Below are 24,165 nucleotides of genomic sequence, written 5' to 3' on the forward strand. Positions count from 1 at the left end.
GGCTGCAGTAACTGGTCTCTGTCCATGCGGGGGCGCTCGCGGTCGAGTGAAGAATGAATGGGAGTCAATGGGGTTTCACCCCCATAAATCCACTTTTCTCGAGATGCAATTTTTTGTCAAATAATTTGAAAGTTGCATTCAAAAGGGAGGGCTAAGATAATACACTCAGCTGAAAATTGCATTTTTAAGTTCACTTATCTGTTGTAAAAATCAGTTCAAAAATGTGATGACGTCACACAACAGCAGAATGCTAGCTTGTTCCAGCCAACAACAGCCTAACCTGTAAGAAATCAAAAGGACATAAGTACTCGTTCATTCGACTTTTGGCCTATAATGTATATTGAACTTGCGTAATCAACAATAAAATCTATGTTAATTTAACGACAAGCAGGTGAAAGAGACACTTTTAGCCGTTTAGCCCCATAGACTCCCATTCATTCTGCTCTCGCCCGCGATCACCTCCAGTGGAATTCTAATGGAACTGCAACTAGGATGATACACAACGGGGCTAATAGGAAGTGCCAAGGCTCTCCGTTAGACGGGCTCTGATATATATATATATATATATATATATATTGGACGTTCTTGCATAAAATGTTTCTATGGAGTTTAGGTTCATTTAAAATGTTATGGCGCCCTCTACTGGAAGGTTGAGGAATAACCCAGATTTACTTTGTAAAGTAGTCGTCATATCTCGAAAAGGGCGTGACTACTGCATGCAGGCAGAAATCTTGAATATGATGTACACAAGACTACACTGAGTGCCTTCATATCTGACTGTTTTTATCGCGCTATTCCGTCATCCTCGATAGAAGAAGCAATTTTACACTCTGAAAAGCTTTTTAAAGGCGCCAGGCAGGAACAATGGGGAATTGCCACACGGTAGGACCAAACGAAGCCTTGGTGGTATCAGGTAACATATAAACTGTCTTCTTTTCTTCTCAAAGCAATGCCCCATACATTTTCTTATAATCTGACTGTTTTATATATTTATCCGAATTGTACCTAACGTGGCACGTGTTTGATGATCGTAAATGTATGATATTCGACACTGTAATAGTAATTAACGCTTATTTTCGCCAGCGTTTCTGTCGGGTTGAGTGTAGATATTCGTGTTTGCTTGTTGCATTGTAGTTTGTGTTGCGCATGATAAAAGACATCTCAGTGTTGACGTGTTGCGTCTCACTCGTGCTCCGTTCTATTTGATTTCGACGTGCTTGGGCAATGATCACGTTGTTCGCTGATAGTCCTCTTGGTCTTAAATATCGATTTATTTGTTTAGATTAAACACACGACTTACGAATTGTGATTTTTGGCTGTGCATTTGTGCCTCGGCAGTATACCCTATCGTATTTTGTATGAGTTTTTTACGTAATTTTTACGTATTACGTTTTCTCGCTGTTGTGGCGATTTTTAATGTCATCACTCAAGACAGTCGAGTGATTTAAACTAATACATTTATTTTGCGAAAAAAAATGCTGCTTACTGTACATTTATTCAGCCTGTTCCTGCTTCTAGAACAATAGGCCGATACATTAAGTACGTTACTATCTAGTAGTTAGTTATAAACATTTCCCATTAAAATTATGGGGGGAGGGGTTACTTTTCACTTTTGATGTTATAGTATAAAACATATCCAATTAATCATAATAAAATTAGTTAGTTAAGTGGTTTCAGGTTTGTCAGCAAACTATATTTTTCTTTAACTGTACGCTTTCCTGAAAAGTCATTTCCTCTCTCCGTAACTTGCCTAAACAGTATTTCTAATTGCTCATGTTTATGAAATAAAGTCACATGACAGAGACTTCAGTTGTGCAATGATTCTAGCAACAGCTGAGGATTGCACACTAGCTAATGACCAGCAGGGAATCTGCTGAAGTAGTTTCCAGTCTGGGAGCAGACCTACAGTATACATAGATTTGTGAGGAATTTCCTCACATATCGAAAGTTTACAGGCCCCCACTGTCTACATAACATGCTAAACACTACATTAGGATCCCAGATTGATACTTAACCTTTAGGCAACATGTCCTGGTTACTATAACAGCTGAATGTAATAGATCCTAGATTATCTCCCTGCCTGAACCACTGGTGACCCGTCATGATTGAGCCAATGATAACTATATTTGCACAGATGATTGGCCTAAAGATTTTTCTCTTTAAAAATATCTTTTCCATATTATTTAGGGTTTTCACTGGGTCAGAAATTGTCTTTTGTGGTGGCGGACGAACACAACCATCCACACCAAGCCCGGCACTGACAATAAATGCAAAATAGATGCAAATGAATAGTTTGTAATATGAACTTATTCTGTTTATTCATGAAATAAAAAATAACCACTGTCAGGACAGATCATAAAACAAAGTGCTTAGAACTATTTTATGCTTATAAATCAATAAATTGATGTGTAAAAATCCAATTTAGCATTTATGTAGCTCTTTAAAGCACTTTACAATCATGTCAGGGGTCTCTCCTTACCCATCACCAGTGTGCAGCATCCACTGGGATGATGCAACGGCAGCCACAGAACAACGGCACCAGTGCTCTTAACACACATTGGTGGAGAGAGGGAGTGATAGGGCCAATTTAAAGCATGAGGATTACTGTGTGACTTATTTGAAAGCTATAATAAATTAAACAACAAAGACAAGTTTATTATTTTGCATTTACACTCTAGGACTTAATACACAAATCATTTGACATACAGTATCAGTAAAATCGGGCACAGTGTGCAAGCCTTTCAAAGTATAATCTTTTGGCCTTGAGCACGGAAAGATGCACTCGGCGCGTGTGCACTACTAGTGGATTTTGTTTTCAAGTGCTGGCTCAAGTCAATCGCACATTCAGTATTGTACACGCACCGTCCTTGCGGTGCACGCAGACAGGGTGTGTGGACGTCCGAGTACCCTCCCCAGCAAGCAATTTAAATACTCTTTCTTTTGGTACATCCTTGTTGATATGCACTGGTGCACAAAATGTTCTTTTTGGAGCATCTAGTCTTGGTTAATTATTGACTTGAGCTGATTTCTGTAAACATTTACCCAGCATAGTGGTTTGGTTCGACTGAGTTGGAGCTTTCCAGTGATATTCATCATTAAGTGGTTTTAATGAAGTTGTTGTTGTTGTTGTTCAGTTTGTAAACCAGTTTGGTGAGGCTTGTATGGGATTTATAAAATTTGTTGGTGGTGAAAGTGGTGATTGACTGACAGCTTGTGAAATGAAATGGAATGATTTAGATTTTTACAATGAAAAGATATGCCAAGCTAGAATGTTACAAATGACTACATAAAACGCATGTGCGTTTGTGGGATAAATGTGCATTTGTTCTAAATATACCTGTGTTAATTTTCTCAGGTGGCTGCTGTGGCTCTGATGACAAGCAATATACAGTGGGCGGCTGGGCCTGGGCGTGGTGGCTTATTACTGACATACAGAAGTAAGAATCTCCATTCATCACATTCACTCCTGTTTTTATGTGTTTATTGGCTCACGAACAATAATTCTACCACTGACTGAATGACACTTCTCCATTTATGTACCTTTTAGTTTCCCTTGAGTGGGAATTAGGACGCATGTCACAGCATGCTCACGTTTCTCTAGCTAGACTATTATAACCTCTTGTGACTATAATATGTCCACTGTAAAGAAACTCAGGAGTGCACACATCTGCGCCTTTTGTTTTTCACATTTTAACGCTTTCAAATTAATGTATACTGTAAAAATCATTGATGGTAACTAAAGTAACTAGATTCAGAGAGGAAATATCGTAGGTAGCTGTTCTCACACTGCATTGTAAAACTACCAGTCTGTGATGTGATATCTAGGCTGTTGAGCACACTTCCTTTTAAATGTATGTTTAGTGATATAGTCATCCATCTAGGCAGCTAAAAAACATTATAGACAAACATCAGAACTCAACCCCCTCCATTTACATGAACTCACTTCATTAAGGCCTCAGTACCCAGGGCCAGTGTTTGGAAAAATAAACAGCGCTAACAATACTAGAGCGTAGAGTGAAGTTCTGCTTCAATGGTTACGAATAGATAATCATTAGTGGCCCAGCCTCTGCTGATTAATACATAGTACTGTAGTCTTTACGAAATCTGTAGAACAGAACTAAAGTTGTGCTAAAATAGGGTTTCTCACATTTAACCTTTTTAACTCCGGTTTATAGGAAACCTGGGTTATCATTTTTTTTTTAAGTTTTGTTTATTCTTTGCCCTAGGTTAGGAATTATTCCTGGCCATTCAGGTTTTAGAGAGTTTAACCCTGGGTTAACTTTCCTATTTGCATATTTACGGCATCAATATCACTGATTGGATGAACTGTTTAAATAACAGCTTGTCCCACTCCTGCACGACCGATTAATTACTATATGTACATTTTTAGACCAGGATACAGTTTTTTATTTAACTTTTTTTTGTCACTGTTTGACATTTAGATTTTTCCCTAAACGTTGTAAACTAAATATGATAACCCAGGGTTAAGCACAGTCTGAAAAGCCCATATATGTCTTTCAGCATGAGCTTTGTTTATTGTGTAATATACACAGTGCTTGTAGCTATCAGAACATTAGCAAGAGGACAACACACATCATATGTATGAAAGAAATGTCAGAAAACTATCATTTTGGAATGTTTCCATTTTTTTTTTTTGTTCCATCTTTTAATCGTTATTGACTTTGAGATTATGCATGTGCAATCTGTAATAACCAGCCTGACCATTCTCTGATGTTCCTCTCCTGTTCATTTCTTTTAAGTGTTTGCCGAGCTAACCTGCCTTTACACGCTGGACTCACCCGTGTGTGTCAGATCGTCTGATCTGTTTCTGGTATCTCTCTGCTGGGGATCATAAGATTATTAAGCCATATCAACTCTGTGGAAATACAGATCACAAGACTTATCACATTTCCGGTCTGCATCTAGATTGAAATCTACATTTAGTAGTTCGCCTGCCCAATAGTAAACTAACTTGGCTTGCTGTCCTTGGAGGAGGCTCGAACCTGAGGCTTGGCTTGAGCTCCGAGTTAAAACCCCCCTATGATGGAATTGCACATAAGAGGATAGAGATAATTTACTGGAGGAGGAGGGCTGCCGGAAGAATTTGTCAATGGGATGACGTGGTGTCTGCTGCTTATATAGTACACTCGTAATGATGATTGATAGGACTGAATGTTTAGGCTCCTCCCGAACCTATGTTTGGAACTTCATTTAATATATTTATTACTTCAAATGCTATCCTCATGTACATTAAATTGGAATATGATGTATGGTAAAGTATCGTGTCAAGCTAAAGACACCGCTACTTCGCTAACTTATTTGATTTACCAAAACGGGCGGGAACACAGGCGGGGAAATTGGTTATCTATAAAAGTGGGATGAGATGAGTCTGAAGGTGGAAATGCAGCTATGATTTTTAAATGTTGCAGCTAAAAGGAAGATTTATATTTCATCATTTTTTATAATAGAGTCAACAGTGGAACAGTGTCAGAAAAAGAATGTAACAATGTGTATTTATAAAGGGGTCCTGTATTTAGTGGTCACAGGCACAGCTGTTGTTTAGTTGAGTGCATAGCTTGGCTGGGTGGGATATCTCTTACTCTCCTCCTTTCCTAATGAAGAAAGGAGTAATCTAGTTTGCTGGCAGCTCTGAAAGCTATATTGATCTAATTTTAAAAGCTTGAGAGAGATGTAGGGCTTGCTGCATCAAATTGGCTGAAATAAACATTCAGTTGAGGGATCCTAGTGCATATGCCTGTCCACTTTACCCATTCAGACACGCCCTGTTTCATTTTAATCCAATTAAAGAGCTACAGTTTTTCAAAGAGACAAAAACAGCTGAAAAATTGGTTTGAAGTACACAGAAATAGGTCATTGAGGAGAGGTCCACACTCGCTGCACATGAACACTGAACTATATTGGTACATTAACTTTGTAGATGAATCTTCGACTATGGTCTCTTACAGTGAGAACTGTCCCGTGTTAAATGGTTTTGGGTTATATTAGGGGTGATCTATATTAGCCTCAGTCCACTAGAATAGTATGCCACCTGGTACCTTCTTTCCATCGCAGTCAGTTAGCTTGTCAGAGTTCAGATGCAAAAGCCTCTAAATACCATTTGAAATTTTCTTCTTTAATGATGATTTTTATCAAACTTGTATATTTAAGTTCAGTAATTTCACTTAAATTGCAATGATAATTACCTATTAATTGTTATTTAGGTGAAATTACTGAACTTAAATATACAAGTTTGATAAAAATCATCATTAAAGAAGAAAATTTCAAATGGCATTTAGAGACTTTTGCATCTGAACCCTTCACATGTAAACCTGCAGCTTCGGTGATTAAAATTGAATCATTGTCGTGGTTCACGCTTTGTGTATGAATTTACATTTTAAGGTTTTTATAGTAAGAGGTTTTTTTTTTTTTAGGAATTATTTTGCCCCGATTAGGCTATAGTCTGAAAGACTATGTATAAATTAGTGTTTGCATTTGACTTGAGTTTGTTCGGAGTCGGCTTTATTGAAGCCAAAATGCGTCCAAACGACGGACAATGCGTGCTTCTTTGGTACTAGTGGCTCCTGTTGCTGAGTTGACTCTGTGTTTGAGAGTCAGACTGGACGGGGTGGAGTCACATGACTACACACGCGGTAATATGTTTTAAGGGGAAAGTACGTTAACACACAGTGGCTGTAAATTTTAATAGGATTTAAAAAAAAAAACTAAATAACCGACGTGAAAATATTACGCCGGTGGTTATAGGCTCTGTGTTTCGGTTTCAATTACTTTTCGGGTAATCATCCAGCCCTAATTCAGATTCAATGATGAGATTTCAAAGATAAATGACATGATACAGAAGATCTCTCCATCTGCAGCAGACAGTGGCTCCCTGATGGTCTGGATTCAACTGCAATCAACACCAGAGCCCATCCTCCCTAACCTTGAACCCTGACCTCTCTCCTCCCCCTTTCACATATGTTAACACACTGACAATATTGTGCTGTCCTGCCTCCCCTTCCTCCTCCCCTCCCCTTTCCCCATCTTCCCACATAGACTCTCTCTGGAGATAATGACCATCCTCTGTCGCTGTGAGAATATCGAAACTTCGGAGGGTGTCCCCTTGGAGGTGACAGGGGTCGCTCAGGTAATCGCACTGAATGAAACAAGCAAACCAAATGAGACAATGAGAAATATTCTAGGTGCTCTGGGTATGAAGGACATTGGCCTGGTTCCATTTCCTGCATCACACACATACACATGCTCTCATGCTCTCTTCCACACTCTTGTGTTGGTCTTCCTCTGCAGTGTAGGAGAGCCAGTCATCTCTCACTATCCTTGTCTGATGTTTGGCTATGCAGCGCGCTCATGGCTCATGTAACTAATGGCTCACGTCAGCATGTTCTGACTGTTGGGTCTGTAATGGATGACGATGGACAGATCAGATGGGCTTTTGTGAATATTGTGGGTCGGGAAATAATCTTTGAGTTGCTGGGAATCTGAATCCAGACAGTTCCATTACAGCCCATGGTCAAAACGCCTGATTTGTGCTGACCAAGTGGTTGTGTCTTCGTATTTTCACCCTGCAGATTCATTTTGTGTTGTCTACCTTCAAGTCTTTCTTTACCCCACGTTCTTCCTATTTTCACACCGCTCGACATTCTTCCCGTAGTTCATAGCCAACTTTTTTGTTTTGTTTCCTTTTTTGCGTTTTCCACAGGATAACCCTTGAGATTATGACCCTGCAACCCAAGTGTGAGGATGTAGAGACAGCGGAGGGGGTAGCTATTACTGTCACAGGTGTGGCACAGGTAAACCACCTTACCTCACCTAACCTCAGCTCCAAATGACTCTTTCAGGTTTGCCAGACTGATTTCAGAGCCATACCCTTTTATCATAATTTCCTTTCATTCCATTGCTGCTTTTTCTGGTCCCTAAATTTGACCCCCCTCAGGAATGAACGTGTTACTCTTACTCAATCTCTCATCAGACTGAAGGTCACCGATTTGTGCTGAACATGATGAACTGTTGTTCGGTCAATCAGAGATTTAGTTAATTTACTGCTGTTTTTTTTTTTTTAAAAACAATCTATTTGGGGGAAAAAACTCACCTCTTTATGCTGTGAATTAATTTTATCTGTTACGTAGAAAAATCAATGGCTCTGTTTCAAAGTCCAGTGAGATATCTTGCTTTATACTGCTGTCATAGGCAGTGGGCAGTAACCTAATCGAAACAGTGAGTGACTAGTGCAATGTACATGGGAAACTTGACTTACAGTTGATTTCAATAGAGTTTTAAATTGGCATGTCATACATGCTACTCGTATCGTAATTACCTTATGGTTCTACTCGAAGCTGTTCACATCCTCTTTGAACTTTTAACATATAATAGGTCTTTATATCATAGCTTTTCTAGAGGTTGCAAAGACTAGTTGACTTAAATGCTCTGCCATGGTGTTTAAAGTCCCTGTAAAGTCAAAATTAAGTATGTCTTCTGAGTCTGTCATACCACAGAAAAATGTGATAATAGCCACCCAGCCAAATTTGAATGATAAAAAAGCCGGCAAGTACATAAAATAAGCTATCAAAATCTTGAAAAAATCAGCAGTTATCTCTTTTCTCAAATGCTGGGGGCGTGTTGGCTGGCTGCGCTGAAAACACGCCCACTCGCGGGAAAGCTGTCGACGGTGATATTAGGTGAAACTGCTCTCGGAACGGGAGGATGAACGCTGAGGCGGAAGATAGTCGTTTCGGCCCCGTTCACCAGCAGCGTCGGATTATCAGTGAATGCCAGTTGTCTCTGAGGAAAGTTTATAAAACGATCCTGTGTAAAATGATCACTACAGAGGCGGGTGTTGCTGCCGGTGATCCTCAGCTCTTCATCAAGGTTGGCTCTACACAAAATCAATCCACCTCTTCTTGATGTGATCGCTTTTAGGAAATTTAAATAAAGACACCGATCTGTTTTGTACATGATCGCATCCAGGTAGTAGCCTATGTATTTCCTTGTCAAAGGCATAGCAAGCTAGCAAACTGTAGACTGTAGTAACTAATAGTACTGACAGTAACTCGCGATTGAGCGGCGAATGCAAATGTGCTCTATTGTTAGGGGGGAGATCAGCCCCTGTCTATGGATCAGCCAACATGCTTCATCAAGTTTGGACGTGTCCACGAGCTCTTGGGCTCCAGTGCGTCATCGAGCCCTGTTTTAGCCCCGCCCAAAAAATCCGTAAAAAATAGCAAGGGTGAAAAACTGTTTAACGGTCTAACTCCGTACAGTATTTCAGAACTTCACAGTTCACAGTCTTTGTAATATGTTTTAGCAATACATTTGTAACATTTATAATGTGTTTAGAATTTTTTTGTTGAATTACCTTTACAGGGACTTTAAGCTTTACGTCGACTAGTCGCTGAACATGGCCTATAGAGGGTGCAACAGGATATGAAAACTTTGAAGTTTTACGCGTAGTTTCCAACAGCTAAAATTACAATAAAATCATAGTCTGTCAACGCTCCACCATACGTTTGATGCTTTATACCATCTGGATGCTCAAAACTGATCGGGTGAATGCACATTTTAAACGGCTTACTGTAAACATAAGTTAATCGCCGTTCTAAACTAATGCTCTGCTGCATTGTAACATACTCGCATGCAGACAGTAGCGCGCATATCTGTGCAGATTGTGCAACCCGCCTTGAGTTTCAGGTTCAGGTTGACTCGACTTTAATCACATTAATGTCGACTTAAAAAAAAATCGGACTTTGTTGAACCCCTAAGCTTAACATGTCTTCTCATTATAAAAAAAAATAAAAAAAAAATGTTGTCCTCTGGGCTCATCTGAGTAGAATGTGGGATTGTCTTTTTTCCAAGGCACTGAACCGGTTCAAGGTATGAAAACCAGTAACCAACGAAATTTTAACAGGAACAAATAGGAAAACAAAATCATTTTTAATCGTTCTGAACAGAAACGTTTATTTGAAATATAGTTTTTGAAGATCGCTGGGTATTATTAGAATATTAGTTGAAAATTACACCCATCCCCTAGTCTGGATGCCAGCCCGAACTCCGCCCACAACATTTTTTGGTCGGGAAGTTCGGTCTGGACTCGATCCGTTGAGGAGTAATTATGATCAGTCAAAAAATGATCGGGCCAATCAAATTGCCAGGGTGGGCTTTATACGATGATGGACAGGTGATCTGCAGGGACGTAATCATCACGATATCAAAGAGCGCTTGTCGAAGATGACCGCAGCTGGAGAATTGAGATGTATAGATTCCGCTGTCGCGTCTGTTGTAAAATAAAACGACATCGCATTAATTTTAACAGACAAACAGAAAACTGCAATCAAGGCATTTGTCGATCGGAAAGATATTTTTGGCGTCCTTCCCACATGATTCTGCAAAAGTGTAACTTATCAGCTGGCTCTGACGGTCGTTAAGAAGATGGGATGTAATGAAAAGCCTGTGGTCGTTGTGGTTTCTCCTTTGGTGGCACTCATGGAGAAGTAAGTAAAAGAAGTAACACTCGTTATTTAACATCTAAAATATATAAAGTTAGGCTACGTTCTGTATTTGAAAACTGGGCTATGCTAAGGAGTTGACTTACTGCGTTGCTCTGATTGGTTATAGGTCCAACCGACTATCCAATTGAGTGCAGAGTTTTTTTTTTTCCTGGTTCAGTTACAACACGTCTCATAATCAAAGCCCAACGGAGGAGTTTCAAACTCATATTCTCTCTAGAATATGAGTATGACGAAGTCAGGCTACCCATCCCCCACATGCACGCACACATGCATGTATAGGCTTCGCACCAGAGCATGTGAGCAAAGCAGAGCTCTGTGACAGTTAAATATAGCTTCAAAAACTTAAATATACATTTATACATTTATGTTTAAATAACGTTATTTTTTTATAAATAATTTCATCTATGTTGACTATATGAAAAGGGAACCGCATGAGATGAGAAAGATAGGATTATACGGTGCCCAAATATATCGGGCAGTATATCAAATATATTTTTTTAATTAAACCATTTTCCGAACGATAGTGTTTAATGAGGAATGCAAAAACAAAAACGTTAAAATATTGATTCTACTCGGAGTGAACCGATTGATTTTATTTATTTATTTTTTCATTTGTAGCCCCTGCTTCTTTCTTTACAAAAGAGGTAGAATTTGGCCAAAAAGAGTTGCCTAATCTTCTCATATTTTGAAACCATGTCGAGAATGCATCTATGATGTTTTAAAATGCCATCTGCAAAGGCAGACCGCAAGGTTTTAGAACAGAGCCTGCATGTTCCCACGTTCTGTGACCTTCATGTCGTTATAGTCTACTTTCTTTTTAAGAGCACCTAAAAACTTTTCTCAAACGGACCAAATGAATGCTGATTTGTTTTCTTTTATTTCTATTTTTCTTCTTGGTTGTCAGTGTGCCAAAACTTGCAGTGCTTAACTGAAGTCACATGTTTACCCTCATGATCATGTCTCTATTTTTTTGAAAACCCAACTTCATAGAGGAAATACTCATTCCACTACAGTTACAACAGCATGTGGCAATACCTGTACTGCAAAATCTTTCATTCAGTTTCAAAGCCACATTTTTTTCTTTACATGTTATATTCTCTCTGTGATTACTTGGTCTTATCCTGGTGTTTCTGTGAACAATGAGAGCTTTGTAACACCGAGGCATTTTACAGAGCTTTTTTGTCTGGTGGTCACATTTGATTGGATGAGGAACTTAAACAAGACATTCCACCATTCAGTCTCCATAGAGACTTGAGCTCAAGCTCTCTCCATACAGAGACTGTATGATTACATTTTTCCCTTGTAACGTAACAGTGAAGGTTATTTAATAAGAAGTATGTAATACAGTGGTTAGCACTGCATGTTATACCTCCTCTAATTGTAGACATATTTTGAAAAGTTTGTCTTGTGTGTTTTGTAAATAGAGGCCTTGCATATGTTGAACTATTGAAGGGATCCACATATCCGTTGACCTCCCAGTCCTCTGCTATATCCTCCTGTCTGTTTCCCATTACATGTTAGCAGCAGACATGGATAGGCCCAGAGGATAGATAACTTTGTTTTCTTAACAACAAAAACACGCATGTAAAGAAGAGGAATTCTTCTTTAATCCAAGGACATGTTTTCAGCCTTGCCCTACTTTCATTTTCACTGTGTTGCATGAGTTCCTCCCTTTGAGTTTATGCTGTGGTTTCCCATGACCACACCACGAGTGGTTTAGTTTGTTTTAGTGGGGTTCAGTGCACACAGCCTTCATTTGAATGCTTTTTACAGCACGGCTCCCCCTGTTGACTGCGAATGCTACAACACTCCATTGTTATTGACCGTTTTTTATTTACATGTCTGACCTCCTAATGACCGCTGATTCTGAGATAACTCCACTTAGACTCAAAAATCATCTAAACTTAATAAAAATGACCTTTTCCACTTAAACACATATTCCACATACCAAGGCCTGTTCACACAAACAAAAATGTTTTCCATGAAAATTCGTATCGGTTTTTGCATGCTATTTGTCAGTTTGCATTAAAGGGATCATGAATTAATACATCAACATTTCCTTGATCTTTTGACGTAAGAAATCGTTATCCTGTAAGTTTCAAAACTTCCCTGTTAGGCCAAAAACAGCTTTTATTGAAACAAAGCTGCTCTAATGACTAATGCTCTAACATGGCGTTTCTGTTGAGTGTCAGCTGCGTGGCGGTTGCGTCGCGTTTTCTGTGTCTGCACACCAGAAACGTGTCTGAAGTGGCGCTGCTGCTGCTAGGTGACATATAGGGAGGACGTATTGTGGAAGCCCTATACTTCATGTTGAGCATAAATATAAAACCTACTGATAAAGACACTGTCACCAGTATTGATGGCAAAATAGACTACAGAATATTTCCTTCTGTATTGACATGTGAAATACTTAAAAATTGATCATTATTTATTATTAGATTATATTTACATCTGAATATGTCAACCTAGAGTTTCAACCATCAAAATGTAATTAATATGTATTTGTGTACAAAATAACATTATAAACATCTTTTCCTATTCTATTTTGTCTGGAAACGCTTCCAACACGCTTGCGTATCGCGTGAAAAATAAGCATCGGTTAAAAAATAAACAGGGTAATTGTGACTATCTCACAATTCTGACACTCTTTCTCAGAATTGTTACATACAAAGTCGCAATTGGGGAAAAATTTATTCAGATTTTCGATAACTTTTTCTTAAAATCAGAATTGCGAGTTTATAGCCTATCTTTCAATTCTGACATTATAACATGCAATTGTGAGTGTACATCTCACAATTCTAATTTAAACTCGCAAATCTGAGATAAAAAGCAGTTATCTTTTAAAATGTTTTATTCTGTAGCGAAAACTAGCTTCCATAAGACGCATTAACAGCTGTTCATTCAGAAAATGTTTGTTGTGTGAACAGACAATCAATCTGATTACTCTGAAAATGAAATGTCAGTATGTGGAAATATGGTTGCTGATCACCGCATTACCTGATGCCATTTTCACAGGGCATTACACCTGTAAAATGGAGTCATTTGAGATTCAGCGTGTGATTAATGTTTTCTCCTACCCACATTTGTGGCTGCATGTTGCCCTGTATTGCACTGCTTGTAAAATGCCACCTGTTTGATGACTGCTCGACTATGGGGAGGATGCACAAACACGCTCCTACCAGTGTTGGTTGAAGTTAACCATTGACTGCACTGAAATCAGCTTCTTTCATAATCATATACTGCTGCAATAACCAGGCCACATGCAGATTTTTTTTCAGCTCTGAGAAAAAGTTTTGATGTTTACATGGGAACCTGGTTATAGTTCAGTACAGAGGGATGGCTTCTACCCGGAATATTAAACCCACAAAAACTCCCACTCTCATTCTGCAGCATGAGTTCATTCTGCTTTCTTTCACAGTCATGGAAGGAGATTGTTTTAAAGTGTCTCTCCTCGACCTATAACTTACAGTTTTAGGTGAAGGGGCAAGTCCAGGCCTTGAGTTTACACAACGTAGTGGGCTGTATGAGTCTGCACAATGTTTGCATTTAAAATGTCTTGCAATTAATTCCTGACATTATTTTATTTTTTTTATGTTTTGCATGGCCATTTTTGAGTGTTACCCAAAAAAACAAACAAAAAAATACATTTATACCAAGTTTGGTTTTGCTACCCTGTACATTGAATATAAGGTCTGTTAATTCACACTAGGGCTGGGCTATATTGATAAAAAAAATGTAATCATAGCCTTTTTGATAATGTACTGTATATCTTGTATTCATAATATATATAGAGTTGTAATCGAAATTATTCAAGTCAGGTTGATTGCCAAAATGTTCAGACTTTCAGCTGTTTGCAATGAACAAATCAAACAAAAGTAATTAAAATATCATTCTCGACACAACAGATGTTTCAAGTGGTTTCCCCAAATTTAACTGAAAATGCAACTTTTAATGACTTTTGCAGGTTCAAAATGATTCACCCTCTGGAGTAGAATCCCTCACAACTGCACAAATCTGCAAAAAAGGTGTTATCTCAAGCACACCTTATGCAACTAATCAAGGGCTTCATTAGTTGCACCAGGTGTGCATGAGCTAGAACATGAAATATCTGGACTGGCTAGGTTTGTTCACCTCACGATTGACTGCAAGTTAGAAATATGGCTAAGTCAAAAGAATAAGAAGAACAAGAAGAAGAAAAGGTAAGTGAAGATTTCATCGCCCTTCACAAACAAGGAACAGGATTCAAAAAGACAGCAAAGACACTCTAGCCCCTTTCACACAGTGCGCTGATCCCGAGAAATTGCTGGGAAATTGCCAGAACGCCTTCTGTGTGAACGCAAACGCGACCCGGGATTGATAACGGGAACCTAGTAACATTGCCGGGATCAGTCCCGGAACGCACGCTGTGTAAACAAAAGCCAGGACCAATGCCGTAAGGGATGTGTCATAGTGATGACGCTTGTGCCATCGCGCGACTCTGTTCCTCTTAGAAGAAAGTTTATGTTCATTATCAACAAAGAAAGGACGAACAAATGTCTGCAAACTGGAACGAAGCAGAGACCAGGAGCTCCTCACTATCCGTGCTGAAGCTGAGATCGTTCACCAGCTTTGTGGAAGGCTATGCGCGTGTACATGTTTTCGACTCGTACGTTACACATCTCATCCTGACGTCGTGTCTTTCTGGGATCTTTGTGGATTGTGTGTGAACGCACTTACAGATCCCGGCAAATCACTGGCAGTGTGAATGAACCGAAATCAAACAATCCCGGGACAAATGCCGGGTCACATTATCTGTGTATTTTCTGGAATCTCTGTGTGAAAGGGGGTTAAATTTTCCCAAGAGACACCGTTGGAAGCATAGTTTGCAATTTCAAAGTTAAAGAAATAATGGTTACACTACCTGGACGGGGCTGTAAAAGGAAGCTATCAACGGCTGCAAACAGATTTCTGAGGCAAGTTCAGAAAAACTCTCGAGTGACTGCAAAAGACCTTCAGCAAGACTTGTTGGCAACAGGCTCTGAGTTTTCAGCTGCACAGAACTAAACGCATGCCAGAACTCCATGACGTAAACCACTACTGACCCAAAGCACAAGAAAAGTCGATCCAATTTGCTCAAAAGCAGACAAATAAACCACAGAAGTTTTGGGATTCTGTTCTTTGGAGCACTGAAACGCAACTGGAACTTTTCGGCCCTATGGATCAGCGGATTGTCTGGAGGAAAAGAATGAAGCATAAGCTGAATAGAACACTGTGGGTGTCGACAGTTTAGCGTGCCATGGTGGGGCTTGGTGAAGCTCTGATGTTGCTTTGCATCCTCTATTACTGGAAACCTGTGGAAGGCAAGATGGTTTTATTGAAGTATCTGGGAATCCTAGGATAAAACGTAATGGTGTCAGTGAGGAAGCTGATGCTTGGTCGTCATTTGACCTTACAACAGGGCAATGATCCCAAGCATGCCTCAAATTCCACCAAGGCTTGGTTTCAGAAAAAGTCCTGGAAAATGCTATTGTGGCCATCACAGTCACCTGACTTAAACCCCATAGAAAGTATCTGGTGAGATTTGCAGCACGCAAACCCAGGTATATTACTGAGCTGAAGGCCATTGCTCATGAGGAATGGGCTAAGATTCCTCAGAAACGCTGCCAGAAGCTATCTTGTTTGCAGCAGGTCATATCAGGAAAAGGACGTTCTACTTAGTACTAAAGACGGTTGCTATGAAGGGCTTGAATAATTTTGAGACTGCAGAAGTCATTATAAGCATTTTCTGTTGAATTTTTTCTTTTGAAAAAGCATTTTCTGTTGAAACCTCTTAAAACATTTGTTGTGTTGAGCTATTTCAATTTATTTTGTTTGATTTGTTCATTGCAAATTTTGCCAATAAACCTGTGGGGGTTGAATAATTTCAAGTGTGTGTGTGTGTGTGATAAAAAGTCATAGTAATGATCACAATATTGCTTTTATTAATTTTACATTTTTGTAAGTGATAAATCACAAACATATTACAAATGCTCAATATATTGCCCAGCCCTTCCCGCTGCAGAAATGTAATTAGACATTAATGGTGGGTTGCACCAATAAGGATTAAGGTTACATCTAGATCAAATCAAGATTTATCTAATAATTATGTTAGACCAAACTTTAAACCATTTTAAAATAAGCAGGTTTAAATTTAAGCCATTGTTTTGATCCAGGATTTAGTTTATATTTAAAATAGATTAACTTTAATCCTGTTGCTCCATAACTTTAAACTCAGATTTAATTCTTAATTAGAGATTATGTTAGCTTTAAATTTACAGGTGATGAGGTTAAAATAAAATAAGGATGCCCTGACTCTCGTTTTTCATAAAATGTTCATAAACTTTAACCTCTATAACTTTTCATAACTGTAACCTTGTACAATAATCTGACGTTTTCCTTGTAAAAGATGCCAAACCTAAATCTGTGCTTCAAAGTATTCTAGACTTATAACAATTAAGTTGTCTATGCTCAAAAAGTGGACTGACAGTTAACAGGTGAAACATTTTTGTTTTCACAAACTTTGAAAATAAAAAAAGTTGTTAAACTCAGCAAGACACTGGCACTTTCAGGGCTGCAGTTGAAGAGCTCTGACATACAACAAAGAAATGTTGTTATTTTGTGTATACATTTGCTTTTGAATAGCTGCCTCAAATTGACCCTCGAACAACAAGACCATATAACAATTTATGTATGCACATTTCACTACACATTGGCATGTTGAAACGTTGCATGCATGTTCATGACCCTAAATGTGAAAGTCACAAATATCAAGAAAAACAATTAAATAGTGGTTAAATGGTATTTAAGATAGCTTGAAAAAAGAAATGATAGCTATTTTTTACCATCTGTGGCTGGCAAAATATTGTTTTCCTCATTGAAACAAGTGATAAAAGCTCCCTTTTAGCTTCATAGGGCAGTGAAAATCTAAAATAACTTGAAATAACCAAGATATCTTATTTTGGGTCTTTACAGTTGCCTTAAAACATTAAAATATGTTGGTCAAATTGACCCACGAATATCTCAAATGCAATAGAAATTGTGTCATTATCAGCGTGTTGAAACTTTTTACGCCTGTTCATGAGCCTAAATGAGAAAAAGTCACAAAATATTAAGAAAAACAACATGGGTTAACTGGTATTTCTACCTAGATCATCAAATCCTTGCTTCCCTCTAACCTTTTCTTAATTTAATCCTTATTGGTGCAACCCACCCTTATATTCTTTAAGCATAAACACACGATTCTTTTACATTCTGATCAAAGTGTCAATTCAGTGGCATAAATACGGATTGATGCATGCCCCACAATTAACCACAACCTCAGTTATACACTATTTTACAGCATCCAGCGGATTTGGTTGTGCTTATTGGTTAATGTCTGTCCCTCATACCTGAAAAATAGCCTTTTTTAGATGGGTCAAAACAGTTGATTAAATAATATATATATAAAATGACTGTTTGGATGCTGAAATATTCTATCCTGACATACATTTTTATCAAGCTCTAGGTGTCAATATCATGCTGTGATCCCGTGTGTGTAAGTATTAGACCATAACTGTACGTGTTCTGCTATCAGGTGAAGGTCATGACCGACAAAGAGCTGCTGGGTTATGCCTGTGAACAGTTCTTGGGCAAGACAGTGGCAGAGATAAAAAGTGTCATTCTACAGACGCTGGAAGGTCATCTGCGCTCTATTCTGGGTGAGTGATGCTGGACACTTGTGTCTATCTCCAATAGAGCGCACTCTTATCCTCACTGTGAAGAATTTAGAACGGGTGCACAGTTAGTGTTAGATTCAAGCTCTTGCCAGATGAGCAGCATAAATCTTTAAACAGATCATTTGGGACGTTTATGTATTATTTAGTTGTAGTCTCAAACCTTACTCTCCTTGTTCCTTGTGTTCTTGGAGTGCATTTGAAAAATTGATACGTCCTTTGTATGATACCGTACATAGTGTAGCCTTTGATCAATTTCCTTGAAGACGGAGGAGTACGGAAACGGAAACTCGCATTCTTACTGACCTAATTTGCTTGTGTCCATAGGGACTCTGACTGTGGAGCAGATCTACCAGGATAGAGATCAGTTTGCCAAGCTGGTGAGGGAGGTGGCGGCACCTGATGTTGGCAGGATGGGTATTGAGATCCTAAGCTTTACTATTAAGGTGCTCTTGCTTTAATATTTATATATATATATATATATAGAGAGAGAGAGTTTTTGTTTTACTTTGCTTTTAAATTTGATGCTGTTTTTAACAGCAATCAGTCAATGTCTTTCAAACCCACTTATAATCTTGTCTGTTTTCTTCTATTAGGATGTCTATGATAAGGTGGAATATTTGAGCTCCTTGGGGAAATCCCAGACTGCTGCTGTTCAGAGAGATGCCGATATTGGCGTGGCCGAAGCAGAGAGAGATGCTGGAATCAGGGTGAGCTAAAGATTCACTTTCTAAGACCAGTGTACAAAAAAGGGCCTCTCTTTCTCCCCCTCCCTCCCTCTCAGACACAGATTGAATCACTGCTGCTAGATACGATGCTGCCCACGGGTAAAAATGCTTTAATTTCTTTTGGAAATTCTGCTGCTATTTTGTTTTTAAAGTTGTACAGTGCAAACTGTGCCTTCCAGCAATGAAAACACTTTCTTTATCGAAGGACTCGACGTCCAACCTAAAGAAGCATTTGCATTCTCTATTTTCCTGTTGAAGAAACATTTCCATTTTATTAATTTTTTTCCTTGTACATGTCAAGTTAAAAATAAAACAAAATAATCTGTAATACCATACTGTAGCCACTAAGATGTCGGTATAGAATAGAAAACAGTTATTTTAAATAATATATAATAACTATTTTTGGCAATTATATTATAATTTTTATGTGCGATGACTTCAAAATGAAATGACAAAATTTAGAAAATCAAAAGTACTGCAGAATGGGTTGCAAATAAAGCCAAAATGGACAAGGGGCTGGCTATTTAAGAGCGAATGTTGGTTTGAAGTTTATTATTGCTAAATAAATACACCAAAAAATATTTAAAATAAATTAATAATTGAAAATAGTTTTTACTGCAGTTGATAAAATATCAATTCAACAGATGGCAAAAATATTAATGGGGCATCAAATTGTGTCCTATTCTTATATAGTGGTAGGATGTAAGCATGAAATTGAAAGAGTGAGTGGTGTGAAATGGTTTTTTTTTCCGTACTCTTGTATTCTCTTGTTACAGGAAGCAGAATGTAAAAAGGAAATGATGGATGTGAAATTCCAAGCAGATACAAAAATGGCCGACTCAAAGAGAGAGCTGGAGATGCAGAAGGCTGCCTTCAATCAAGAAGTGAACACAAAGGTATAAAGCTATTTAAAAAGTTATTCCTCCGGTAATTTTCAGATCAATCTAGGCAATCAATATATGGCCAAAGGTTTGTAGACACCCAAAAACAACTCCCAAATATAATCATTCTTTCTATCAGAAAGCTGAGGCGCAATTGGCCTATGAGCTTCAGGCAGCCAAGGAGCAGCAGAAGATCCGACTGGAGGAGATTGAGATCGAGGTGGTTCAGAGAAAGAAGCAGATCACCATTGAGGAAAAGGAGATCCTCAGGACAGATAAAGAGCTGATCGCCACCGTGAGGAGACCAGCTGAGGCTGAAGCCTACAAGATGGAGCAGCTCGCAGAAGCAATGAAGTGAGTAAAAGAAATGAGAGGGAATTAGTGAGTTGCAGGAAAAGAAAAGGAGACTGTTAAAGCTGAAAGATGTGGTTGTCCTTATTTAAAGGTGCAGTGTGTATTTTTTAGCGACATCTAGCGGTTCAGTTGCGAGTTGCACTAATGTCTCAGCCCACTGCTCACCCATGCTTTCGAAGAAGCTATGGTGGCTTAAACGGGACAAACATATTGTTGTCTGAGACAGCAGAGAGTAGCCAGAGTAAGCCAAGTTTCTGTATCACAGTCTATTATAAACCACATCATGGATAAAGTTTACAAAGCTATAGTCAGGTGAGGATCAAGGTTTTTAATATATAATTTAATAATATAATAATAGTAATCAGCAGATTGTCTCACAAACGTAACAAGCACATTTCTCCCCACATAGCAAACCCATAATACAACGAGGGAGAAGAACCACATGAAACTATGCAAATATAAATGTTTTCTAACAGGGTAGTAAAAGTTTATCTGGCTAAATATGAGCTGTTAGACACCATTTACTACACACAATAGGCTTTTTTTCTCTGATTTTGAAAACTATTCGCGATCGACTTAAAATGCTTCCAAGATCGACTTGTCGACCGCGATTGACGGGTTGGTGATGTTTTGCGGTCAATGACAAGAGTGCTAATCAGCTGTCTCACGAACGTAACCAGCACATATGCGCTTTTCTCTCAATAACAAAATAAACGCACAACAAAGTAACTGGTAAGAATAGAGCAGTTAAGAAATCCTCTAATCATAGCGATGTGGATATGTTTGTACAATCTGCAATTCAACACTCCAAAGAGTCGTGTCAATTTTATTTTTAAAGCACTTTTTACAATAGATTGCTTTAAAGCAAGCAGCTCTATATTATTAATCATGAGAAATAGTGTCAGTTAGAATTACAACTTCAATTTTTTGCTTCAAGGCAGCTCTCCAGTGTCTTTTAACTTACGTCTGACCTTGACGGACTGAACAGAAGAAATGAACTTGGGAAAATTTCCATGTTAAGTAAGGCAGAGCCACAAAGCCTAACTATCTACCAATGTTAGTTCAAAAGAGTTTACCACACAAAGTAAACGTTCGATCCGCAAAGCAAACTTTGTTTTGGCTTGATTTTGTTCGAAATGACTTCATACCAGTTCATTCTTCGATTTCACTTGAAGTATATCAGGGCCTTAAGGGAATTCCATCCATGTAAATCAGATAAGAAAGGGAAGAACAGAGGCTTCAGGAAGTCAATCTGACTTCTGCTCCTCTCTGTCAGGATGAAGAAGGTGTTGACGGCACAGGCTGATGCGGAGAAGATCAAGCGTATTGGAGAAGCAGAGGCCGGCTCCATCGAGGCTGTGGGTAAAGCTGAAGCAGAAAGCATGAGGCTCAAAGCTGAGGCCTATCAGGAGTACGGGGACGCTGCAAAGATCGCCCTCGTCCTGGAGGCTCTGCCAAAGGTGTGTAGAAGTCTGATGAAAGAAATATATGGGATTAAATTACAGCTATATTTTCCAACTTTTTATGCTTTCTTTCTTTTTTAGACCTGACCAATACTACTAATATTTAATATCTTATTAAATAAGTCTTTATTGAAAGATGATCCTCTTAAATACTGTCTTAACATGTCAGTGGCTGAATTTGTACCATCACAGATTGCTGAAAAGGTGTCCGCACCCTTGGCCCGTACCAATGAGATTGTGATCCTGAGCGGTGACGGTGGCCGTGTCACTGGGGAAGTCAATCGTCTGTTGGCTGAACTGCCTGTTTCTGTCAACGCCCTCACAGGGGTGGATCTGTCCAAGGTGAATACAAATATTTCATGTATACTACTGTTTTTAAGATTTAAAAAAATGTTTTTCAAATAAAGGCTGCTTTTATTTGATCCATAATGCAGTAATATTGTAAAATATTATTGCAGTTTAAAATGATTGATTTCTATTAAAATGTAATGTATTCCTATGATGGCAATGCTGAATTTTCAGCATCATTACTCCAGTCTTCATAGGCACTTGATCCTTCAGAAATCATTATAATATACTGATTTGCTGCTCAAGAAACATTTCTTATTATTACTAATGTTGAAAACAGTTGCTTATTATATTTGTAGAAACTGTGATGCATTTTTACAGGATTCTTATTTGAATATAAAGATTAAAATAACATTTATTTGAAAAAAAAAAAAATATATATATATATATATATATTTATTTTACTGACCCCAAACTTTTGAACATTTATAATTTGCCTAATATGTGTGTAGCTTTTGCAGTAACTGTAAGAGCTAAAGGCTAAAGCCTGATCACTTTTTGCAGACACGAAACAGAATGAGTGAATGAATAAGTAAAATATATGATGTGTTTTGTCAGTATAAACATAAACGTGTTTTTCTACAGATCCCATTGCTGCAGAAAATGATCAGCCCTCAAGCTTGAACTCCTCTTTCACTCTGCTGCCTTTCCAACACTCCCACATCGATTGCCTTGAAAAGAAACAAAGCTCTTTTCTTTTTAAAATGAGGAAATTGAAGATTTTGTTGTTTTAGACCCCTGGTGCCTTACCTCTTCAGGACCAGATTCTCTGCGTGTGCTCTTGTTTTATCACTTATATCCTTTTCTGTCTGTTTATTTGACATTTTTTCCTGTTTAAACGACATACCTCAAAAAAGATTATTTTGTTAATCACACAACGATTTCATAAAATGTGCTTGTGGGCAGCTCTATGTGTAAGTAGTTGTTTAGAAGTTAAAGTATGTATTGCCATTTTGATGGGTGGCTAAGATTGTAATCACAGTAACATTTATGCAGTTTATGAAAATATATAGACGTATAGTGTAGAAGAGCCATTAGGATTGTTACAGCATGTTTAGTGGATTGATCAACTGGGTCATTGTGAAGACTTTGCTGTTCAGGTCAAATAGTGACGCACGAAGGAGAAGGACTGACTTTTATTTGATCTAACCGACACCTTTAGATGTACATCTTTTTGTACAGTTCAATCATTAAGTAATTTCATATTTTTTTTATAGTGGACATGAATGATCGTTCTGTTGCTTTTTAAAAAATGTGCTTTAGGGTTCTATAGGTCAGGTCACATGTTCACCATGTAGTCCTTCATGTGGAACTACTCCATGTGATTCATTATCATTTCCATATGTATATTCTTTGATAATGTTTTGCTTATTTTTGGATGTTAAAATGTGGTCCAAGTGCATTTTTACCAAGATGCCAAGCATAGGCCAAGCATGCTGAATCAGCAGGATATAGGAAGGTATCTTTAATTTTTTCATCGCAGAAAATCACAGAAAAGTTACCTCAACCCACTGTTTATGCAGACGATAAAGCTTTAGTCCTCTTCCATGAGCTGAAAGTAAGATATTATAAACCTTGTCTTCAGTCAAACTGACAGTACAGAATCTACAAGTTTAGAGATCGATACATTACACGCTGTGCAATTAAAGTTGAACATCTACCATCTCCTTAGTTTTATTCTGTATATCTCCGCATGACAGGACTTCCTCTTAACCACAATATCAGATAATGTCATATGCATTTTTTGGTTTCTTAAGTACTAATTATCAACATCCAGATAATGTGAGAGCTCTGTCAGATATATGTGAATTTTAACTCTTAACTTTTTTTTCTATTGAGAAATAGGCTTTTGTGTTTTGTTTTATTTTATTCTGATTTCCAGCTTGCCATTCAGTCATACAAAATAGTTTGCCAAACATCGGTAGGTAAAACGGTTTACCGACATTTATTCTACATTGCTGCTGAATCATTAGTCATTGTGTATTTTGATCATAGGTAGTAATCTGATGCCAAATATAACAGTTTTTTTTTTTTTTTTTTAACAATACATTTGTGGGGGAAAAGTCCTGTTTGTCAGAAACAAGTTCATTAAAATTGATGTTCAAATTTCATTCTTCAAAATGAATTGTGTTTGTTGTTTT

At 38.1% G+C, this 24,165-nt stretch overlaps 1 protein-coding gene across 3 annotated transcripts; it reads left to right on the forward strand.

The window, feature by feature from the left end:
• Positions 1-694: 694 nt before the first annotated feature.
• flot2a (flotillin 2a) lies at positions 695-22,863 on the forward strand. 3 transcript variants are annotated; one of them, XM_039649903.2, is made up of 11 exons: positions 695-913; positions 3,356-3,437; positions 7,718-7,808; positions 18,112-18,235; positions 18,578-18,696; positions 18,847-18,960; positions 19,755-19,874; positions 19,999-20,213; positions 21,490-21,673; positions 21,869-22,018; positions 22,610-22,863. In XM_039649903.2, exons 1-11 carry the CDS (start codon positions 865-867, stop codon positions 22,646-22,648), a joined length of 1,287 nt encoding a protein of 428 aa, XP_039505837.1. In that variant the 5' UTR covers positions 695-864; the 3' UTR covers positions 22,649-22,863. The 3 variants fall into 3 exon arrangements, with proteins under 3 accessions (XP_039505837.1, XP_039505838.1, XP_088986294.1); XM_039649904.2 differs by lacking the exon at positions 7,718-7,808 and adding an exon at positions 7,054-7,144 and having other exon boundaries at positions 713-913; XM_089130168.1 differs by lacking the exons at positions 695-913; positions 3,356-3,437 and adding an exon at positions 7,125-7,144.
• Positions 22,864-24,165: the final 1,302 nt, after the last annotated feature.

Source organism: Pimephales promelas, chromosome 4 (genome assembly GCF_988280905.1).
Source record: "Pimephales promelas chromosome 4, fPimPro1.hap1.1, whole genome shotgun sequence".
Classification (NCBI taxonomy): Eukaryota; Metazoa; Chordata; class Actinopteri; order Cypriniformes; family Leuciscidae; genus Pimephales; species Pimephales promelas.